Here is a 9,905-nt window from a genome sequence, read left to right as displayed (position 1 = left end):
TACCACTCTTACCATTAAAAAAGTAAAGGAACAAAGCTAATGTTTTACACGTTAAATGTCAACATTTGCTATGTTTTGTATTAGCAATTCATTTACATTAACTTATTTTAGCAGTTCAAGTTCGATCAGCAGGTATTTTTGCTTCGTCAAACAAAAATAACTACGGTAACAACTTTTTCTTGGAAAATGTTTTGTATGTATCTACATGAATTGACAGAAAAGAAATTCGTCTCAAAACATTTATTCGCCCCTGTTTATGAATTTTGACATTTAAAATCATTGTTTTTCTTTGAATTCGCTTGCTGGAGGACCTGTAGTTGGGCATTGGAACAAACTGAGACACTCTTTTCTGTATTTGGAGAAAAGACTGCGACATATTTTGTAATGATCAACAAATTGTCTTACATATAGGTATCTTTAAGCGAGTGTTTCTAAAATACATCGAACGGAGTGAATTTTTCATAGCTCCGTGTGGATTGCATCGAAAGATGTAATGAAATCATAACTCTGCATTGCACTACTTCCAAACTTTTTTGGTAGGAACTTTTACAAAATGCTCTTCGATAACAAAGTTGTTCAGTAAAAGAGAAATGAGAAGTAGTTGATATAACTTGCAAATACTTTTACTTGCGAAGTTAGTCCTTGGTCACACTAGATAGTTTTATTGAAACAATTTCATGAAATCCAGGGTTCCTAGCTCGATTTCCATACCAGAGTAAAATCATGAAGTTGCTGTAGTGGGGAACTCGATTTAAGAATCCCTAAAAGTTCCAATGAAACCACTCTAGTGTGACCTTCGACTTATCGAACAGGCCCAATATTAGAGTTGGGCAATTGAACGACCTAGTTCACTGTCCTAGTTCAAAAACATATGAGTAACATCATACAAACTAACGTGAAATAATAAGTATACGCATTTTGTTCAAAGAAACGACCGGTGTCCATTGAACTAGATTGTGAACTAGGTAGTTCAATATAGTTCAATTTGCACAACACTACCCAATATCATGACATTTCAATCATGAAACTATTCTAGTCTGAACCGGGGCCTACTATCAATAAATATTTCAGCGTCTGACTTTCACATACAATTGTTGACACTTACCTTTCAATTTCCGTCATTCATAATGGTATACGCCAGTTTTGATAAGCCAATTGAATAAATTTTGTCGCTGTGCAATCATTTTAAGTTAATTATTGCGCATTTGTTACCTTTGTTACTGTTAATTACTTTTTCAAATAAGACTCCAATCTGTTTTCCTATTATTAGAAAAGAGAAATTAAGAATATAATTTTTATACATAATGGGAAACTCAACTTCCAAGTCTGAAGGTAGTAATGATGGGGGTGAAGTTGATGGTGGAAGCAGTAACAATAACAAGAGTGGACATTCCTTAACAGCGCTCAAGGTCGTCGAAAGCACAATGAGCCGTTCAGCATCTGGAGCAGATGTAACGGAGAAATATTTCACACAATTGGTACCTATAGAAAAACTATCTGAAATTCTTAAAGAAAAATCATCGAAACAAGGGGTCAATGGAATTGCATCTGATGTGTTTGTGGTAGGTTGTGATATCACTTTATGTGTAATACAAATTACATTAATTAAAAATCATTTGTTTACTTTTCCCCTTCATCAACAATGTCTCAAACGGTCGTTTAAACAGTCGCAAGTTTTTCCCCAGTATGCAGATCTTGGACAACGTTTATTTAAATTTATGCATGTGACATCTAGGGCAACTACAAGTTATTTAGGTACCGTGGCCTTTCGTCAACAGTGCGAACGATTCCTAGGAATAATGGACGATGCAAAGATTTTAGAATGCTATATAAGAATGTATGCACAATCGGACAATCCTGACTTTGTGGATAGAGAAGGAGTAACTAGATTGCTTCATATATGTTACACAATTGCTATGCAACACTCTGGAAATTCTCTGTTGTGTCCTTCGGTAAGTTACTTCATTCATCATATAGGCTAAAGTGATTTATGACTTTTTAACCTGAATATTGGAAAATTCGCACTCCCAATTGAAATTTGTACCACAGGTAGGTCTTGTTGTCTTGAACACAAAAATATATATATCATCTGGGAGAAGTCCATACTTCCCGAGATATAGGCCATTAATTAGAGAAAAATTATTAATATAAAATAAAGTTTTGTTTCCCTTCCCTAGATTTGCACCTGTCCATAGGAGAAAGCCGGCAGAAGGCCGCCTAATTAGAGAAAAATTTATAATTTAAAAGAAATGTTGGCATATCTTTCCTTTACCGACCCACCGCAGAAAATTATGAAAAAATTACCACAGATGCTTTTCATGCCGATTCCAACGATGTATTTCTTTTGTTGGGGAAATATATACTTACCGAGATATAGGCCTCCGAAGTCCCGAAAATTCCCTTGTTTACTTGGGGGGAAAATTTATGATTTCAAAAAAAGTTTGTTCGCCTAGCCGAAATTCGCTCCTGTCCATAGGAGAAAGTCTTAAATCCCCGGCCGCAGGCCGGCTACTTAAAAAAACATACGATTTAAAGGAAAATTTTGTATTTTTTTCTGCGAAGGGTCGTTAAAGGAAATTTGTTCCGAAATGTTTGTTCCCGTTCCCTAGATTTGCCCCTGTCAATAGGAGAAAGGCTTAATTCCCAGGTCGAAGGCCATCTATTGCAAAAGAAAATTATAATTTAAAAGAAAATTCAGAACTTTAAAGGCCTATATCTCGGGAAGTATGGGCTTCCCCGTGATGGTATATATATTTTTGTGTTCAGGACAACGAGACCTACCTGTGGTAAAAATTTCATAAAATCGAGAGTTCGTGTGTAATCCCGTCTTGTTCCGGAAATTTCCTTGTTTTAAACGAATAATCGTAATATGGATACCATTATAAAGCTTAAGGTATACACTATCATAATATCGAAGACTTTCTCCTATGTACAGGTAAAAAACTCGGGAACGGGAACATACATTTTTCAAAAAATAATTTTTTGTCAAAGACATATAGGTTTTTCGGAACCATATGTACTTAAATCATATGATTTTACTAAGCCTGCCCACAACTTTCTGAGAGTAAAGCTGACTTCCGTATTGTCAATTGCTTTGTGTTTTGTAAACTTAATTAAAATATTTCAGTTGCACACTCATTGCGCGCATTGGGCACAACAATGCAACTGTGAACATTTTTTACATTGACGATGTGGAACAGGTGACATATGTTATTAGGGAAAGCAAACATGAACACTTTTTAATTTATCACAATGCGTGAATGAAACCTCCAGTCAAAATTTGCTGAATGTGATAAACACAATAAAAATAAATGTTTTAGAATCATCTGCCGGATGACGTATTTTACTCCCATTTTAGGATGAATATTAGTACTTTTAAGGGGAATATGGGAATCACGTATAGTTATTTTATTGTTTTTTTTTTCGCTTCGAACGAAAATCTGGTTCATTACGCAGCCTTGTTGTCAGAAGCATTTTTTTGCTCGAATCTCCATCTAGAATCACTGTAAATAAAAAACAAACATATTGTACATAATTGCTACCATTTATTGCTTATATATACATACTTACCTTCGCGAATCGTGCATTTCAATTATATATATTTTTTGTTTACGTACAACATTTTCAAAATATCATCAGAAAAAGTGATATTTGTTTGCTTTTTACCTGCGTTAAAAATACCTGTTTTTAAACACGTAGCTTTCTAGTTGTTAAGTACATCGGCGAAAAGAAACAGAAAACATTGTATATTATTTGTCATTTGTAAAGCAATTGACAATACGGATGTCAGCCTAAATTTTAACATATATGTAGAAATCCTTAATTTGCTTTATACGCCTTTTTGTTGAGATTTTTTTTCTAATGCAATTTGTTTCGGATTAATGTGTACGATATATGTATAAATAATAATGACTCATTATCCCGCAAAAGTCTCGTCTTTAAAATGAAAGCGGTAAAATCCACTATCGAAATTTTAGAAATTTAAAAAATATACAAATAGTATACATGAATTTGTGGTACTCGATTTTGCCACTGTTCTGTTAAAAGGAATTTGAATGAGAAAAACAGCTGAAAACAGCCACAGACAGGTAAAGTTAAAAACTGCGAGAGTTTTTGCCAAATTCGAAGTTTATGTTTTGAGTTAAAAAATATCGGTGCAACGACATTTCTATTTCCCTTTTGCCTTACAATGCTCAAAAATTGCAATGTTTTTTTTTAATGAGCACACGCATTGTATCTCATTTAGGAACAAAGTACGTTGTTCCATATTAAGTTCCAAAAGTGTACTGTTGATTATTTTTAACTTTGGATATTTGGATTTCTGATATCAAAAATTTAGAAAAAGTTACCTTTTCATTATAGATAAATCGTACATTCGGCTCGGTGACGAAATCAATATTTTTCAGTCATGATACATTAAGCGTTGGATTTGTATGCCGTTGGTTCGAACAAAATTTAATACGTTTAGTACTATTAGTGCACAAATATTGTGTTCACACACTTTCAACAGCGTATCGTGGACTTGAACAGGATGGACAATCATGTGGGATAGAGCTGCAAACACCAGTACTAGAACAACGAAATCCATTTCCCGACAAGAGTCAAAATGTTCCATCGGGAGATTCGGTTGATGCTTCTTCTACTCTGATGCCATTATCGCAAGCCTGGTTATTGGCCGGTGCTTTGCCGCCATTATACTCTAAGCCACAAAAAGTTACATCACCAAGTGCCAATAAGGCATCTGCTGCACAAATTTTTATCGAAAAAATTGTCGATGATGCCGTCACATTGGACTTTATTATACGACTCAAATGAACATGGTTTGGGTGCCAATCGATTTTTACATCACGTCCTGGGTTATCGAGGACCAACACTGATATTAATACACACGAAAGATGATCAAACCTACTTGATTGCCTCACCCAATGAATGGAAAGAGACTCATCTATACACCGGAGGTGAAGGCTGTTGTGTTTTGCAACTGTGGCCAAAGTATGTGTATCATTGAAAGATAATTAATAAAAGTAAAACTATTAATATTCCTTTTTTAACAGATTTTCGATATTAGAAAAGAAACCGAACATTCTCTATCTTAACACAACTATACGTGGATATCCGAAGGGTTTACGGGCTGGTGCAGATCCTAGAAAGCCAATAATAGCTGTTGACGAACATTTTGAAAACGTTGATTGTAAAGGAATTGCTGCTGTTCTACTTTCAATTGAAGTAAGTAATGTAAATTAATATGTGATTTGGGTCGTTGATTTGTCGTTTGGCAATGAAATTATTTATGTCGATAAAATATACCACATAATATTGATAAACATACATGGGATAAAAAATTGATCAGCTTAATTTCTGCACCAAACGTTCATTCACTCTATCTTTATTTCTATATTTCAAGACGATACAAACTGAATGACAAATTTAATATGACCTCCATGTTATGTTTGTAAATATTTTTGCTTATATTCAAAGGAATTGACAATTTAAATCCACCGGACTTGATAAATCCCGTACAATAGAAACGTACTGTAAGCTGTTCAATCATCTTGCTTATTTTTACTTAAGTTGTCAATCTGTCGTTCCGAAAGTCGGAAAAAACATCCAATTACGGATGCGAGTTGGAACCAATTTCTGACCGAAAGTCATATGGAGTAGTTGACGTGTTCTCTGATCAAAGGCGGGATAAAAATCGGATGTTCTGCGACTTTCGGACCTAATTCGGTATTTTTACATTCTTTCAGAAAAAAAATGTTCACTCTATATTTTTACTCAGTTTTGTAAGTATTAAGGGGTTAACTACTCTAGTTTTAGAGCACAAAAAAAAACATCTACTTTATGATTTTTTGTTGAAATATATCAAATAGTTGTGCGGCAAATGATCGTCTACGAAATATTCTTTTTCAACCATAAAAGGACAATTTTCGGCGATAAATTCTTTGAAGACAAGATTTTTGTGTGCTTATTGACAAAAATGGTATTTCGAGAAAAACGCACGTTAAGAGGTTATGGCCACTCATTGAGCACGAAAAATTACATTTTTCATGAATTTTTTACAAGAAATCTAACAAATTTTTTCAGAAGATTTTGTTTTCATCTGATAAATCACACATGAGCTACTTTAGGATTTTTTTTTTCTTAAAAACTATTTCACAGTGTTCTGACGAATTGCCGTCTACGAAATATTTGGTCTGTTCCAGAACTGCAAGAAACTACTAATTTTTACTATTTTTTCCGATAACATAAAAGGAAAAAATGTTATCGTAGTAAAAAATAGTAGCTTCTTGCAGGTTCTGGAACTGAGCAATAGTTTTTACTAAAGCAGTTTGCAGTGCCCACTGTAGCCCGAAAACGAATAAATCGATCAGCATATGCTTGTTTGGGATCATTACGAACCTAGTAATCTTGTAGGTAAGCGAAATGGAGTTCAAAAATATAAATTTTAACTAAAAACTTGATAGATTTTTGGCCATAAATCCTTTAATTTTTTTTTTCTTAAAGACTCTCGCTTAAGTACCAGCTTTTTATGTGTATAACAATCCCACAAAAACATATGGAGATCGGATAATCCGTTTTCGAGGTACAGTGGCCACCGCATTCCAAAATGTCAATTTGAGAAAACCGCGTTTCAAACTTCGATGTTGCATACAACTCACAATGAATTTTATCTTTCTAACGCTCATATCTCAACTAATTTTTGTCCGGTCGACTCGAAATTTTTGCAACATGTTCTATTCTACCTGTACTTTAAAATGAGCCAATAAAAATATTTTTGATTTTGTAAAATTTGTAATTGGTCTTAACCCCTTAAGGTTTACATACAATACACAATGAATTTGTCGATCTTAATTTAATTTATCTTATATTTCACTTTGTCTTCTTTGGACAATAATAAACAACAACATAAATACAGACAAGTATGCCCGTGCTCACTATGAATGATGAACATTATAAAAGAAAGCAATAGCAAGCTTACACACTACACATAAAAGGTACCGAACGTATATGTTCTTTTGCTGCAAAAAAAGGTGCGAGCACAAAAAGAAATACAAGTAATAAATTATTATTAGTAGAAGAAATTAACTTCAGTGAACACAGTCCGAAAGTCGAAAGACTGGGCATAAAAATTGAAATCAATTGGAATTGAATTCAAAGATCTGTCATACAAATCAGATGCGTCGGAAAAAATCTTCAGACTTTAAGCGACGGGTCCGATATTGGCTTGCTTAATTTTTTCTAATATGACTTGAGCATTTCGAGCTGATAATGAGGTATATGTAATTAGTTTAGTTAAGATTATAAGAAATTAAAATGTTACCGGGATTTGACTATGTATATTGAAATGAATCAACAAAAGTAATGATTAAAATTGAATGATTTAATTGTTTTAATCTTATTAAATCAAAACCCAATACATAAAATAACATTTTTAGTGTGTGTATATACAAATTTCTTTGTATCCATCCATATTAGCGATATTTTAAATATTAATAGGGACATTTTTCCTAAGGAAGAAAAAAACTATAATTTAAAATAATTTTCATTGCCACACTTTAGTTTTGTTTCATATTATTTTTTACTTATAAGGGAAATTGCTTACTTTAGCATTTCGTAATTATAAGCAATTTCGATTATAGTTGGAACTAACATCATAGAACAGACGGGGAAATCTCTTATATTTGTTGTATCAAAGAGTTCGATTCTATTTCAAGTTCAATGATAGGGGATCACCTAGAGGATTATTAACCGTGAACATGATTTCGAGTCTCCAACTAAATAACAAACACACATATCAAGTTTGTTATTTAGCCGGAAACTCGAAAAATATTTAGGTAAAAAAACAGAATGTAGGTTAGGTTAGGAGATGTGTAGCCACTTGTGTGACTACGCCATTCGGAGACCTTTCGGTCCATTGTGATCATTCAAAGAAGTATTGGATTGGTGTATAGTACCTGTAAGAATAGGAGGTGAATGAAAAACAAAGGAAGCAGAAAGAAATAGTATAAAATATTTTTATAAATCGAAATTTAAGGTTTTTTAGGATAGTAATGGTTGGTTTTTTACGCATTCAGGTTGCGCATTTCAATTTTATGATAATATTGTTGATGACAACAGGTTCTAAGAATGTTATATTTGTAGGAGAAAATACACCAGTAAATCGATGCCGCTTGCGAACAATCGACTTAAAATCTGCTCTATTGTATCCGCCTCTTCTTTAAATTCGCAGAGTATCCAATAATACCCTGATTTCATCTTTACTCAGGTTTAGTAGTGAATTTGATCTTTTGGCTGATAGATTTGGCCAAATTGCTCTTGACACGTTGCACCAAGTTCATTATGTCATAATTCTTTGGTTCTTTCATCAAAGAACATTTATACTTTCCGAAAAAGGTGACATAAGGGTGGTTTGATAGATTCAGTGGTTACTAGACTTGTTGATTGTGATCCACGCCTAGCTAATCCATCTGCCTTCTCGTTACCCCTAATGTCAGTGTCCTGGTATCCAGCATTTTTAATTTTGTTAATTTTTTCAATGCTGCTCTGCACTCAAGCATGGTCTCAGATTTTATGCTAAAGGATTTGATGGCTCTAAGAGCCGCTTGCTCGACTTCCCACAAAGATAGTCACCCATTCAAAAATCTCAGCATGCAGACTTTTTATCAATTCTGCAGCTTTTCTGATCGAGAAAATTTCAGCTTGGAATACACTACAGTCGTTGTACAACTTGTATGAGTATTCATACTTTATTCCATCTTGGAACAGTCTGTATAGGAGAGGAGGGTTACTTTGGTTCCAGTCATCTCTAATACAGATAGTCGCTAAGACTTCAACGATGGTCCGCTTTGAGGTCTGCTCCACAATAACAGAATGTAAATAATATAATGTAAATAAAAATACAAAATTCACCTCTATTGGGTCGATAAAAAAATATATATATCGTATTTTTCACGACTTTCATGGGAACCAATGCAGAAGATTCATTGAATTCATGGGTATGGTTGCATATGTACATGATTTGACGTGATTCTAAGTATTTAAAAATTTGACTAATTTCTCCCCCAGCATTAAACTCCAAACATTCACATATGTAATTGTTTATTAATTATTCATTCCGAAATATTTTATTACTTTAATCAAAGCTATAGAGTTATTTTACGTTTTATTTATAATAACATAACATTTATTAGATTACATGCTTTAAGTATTTTTATACATTATCTATCATCTAAAATTTTTCAATAAAAATTGTTTACAGTAATAAAAATGAGTTATCTATATTCTATACTTGTTATTGTATGCAATTATATTTTAGATTAGTTATCACGCATAAAAGCTTCCATAACAAAAACACACTTTGGGAATGAATGGGCATTTAATGAATTTGTTTTCGTTCTAGGTGTGGGGATGCGGAGATAAAACATCACGTGAAGTACAATTAGATATCAAGAAATGGCAAATTAAAGAAGCCGAGCGACAACGCACTGTCAAACTAACCGCAGCAGATTGGATGGATCATCCAGATCGTTTCCTTTTGGAATTGGGGGGACGACAGAACTACAACAATTGAGTTGTTGTTTTCTGGTGTCGGAATGTCGGAGAATTGCCGAAAATGTTGTGCCTTCAGTTGTTGCTGCATACAGAAAAGACTTGTATTATTTAAAACATTAATTATCTGGACACTTTCAAGTTAGATTTTTCTCAATTTTTTGTTTTCTTTTTCTGTTGTTTTTTGTTATGTAATTGTGTATTTCGTCAGTCTTTTTAGAAAATATGACCATGATGTAAAATGTACTTAAAATATGTGCTCGTTTAGTAGAATAAAGTTATCATAGTGAAAATAACTTAAAGGCAAAACAAAAACAATAAAGTATTATTTTAAAGAAAAAAAATAAACTAGTTAA

The 9,905-nt window shown here is 33.2% G+C and overlaps 1 protein-coding gene across 1 annotated transcript; it reads left to right on the top strand.

Annotated features, from left to right (window-relative positions):
• The first annotated feature begins 1,123 nt into the window (after positions 1-1,123).
• On the top strand, positions 1,124-9,897 carry LOC141394224 (uncharacterized). Its single transcript, XM_073968232.1, is given in 6 exon segments — positions 1,124-1,562; positions 1,668-1,952; positions 4,363-4,758; positions 4,760-4,992; positions 5,055-5,226; positions 9,401-9,897. Coding segments are annotated over 6 exon segments (1,515 nt in total). The 5' UTR covers positions 1,124-1,304; the 3' UTR covers positions 9,572-9,897.
• Positions 9,898-9,905: the final 8 nt, after the last annotated feature.

Source organism: Musca autumnalis, unplaced genomic scaffold, assembly GCF_047663935.1.
Source record: "Musca autumnalis isolate F117 unplaced genomic scaffold, ASM4766393v1 scaffold_2, whole genome shotgun sequence".
Lineage (NCBI taxonomy): Eukaryota > Metazoa > Arthropoda > Insecta > Diptera > Muscidae > Musca > Musca autumnalis.
Note: the sequence above shows the minus strand (reverse complement) of the source record. Positions and strands in the feature narration are given on the sequence as shown.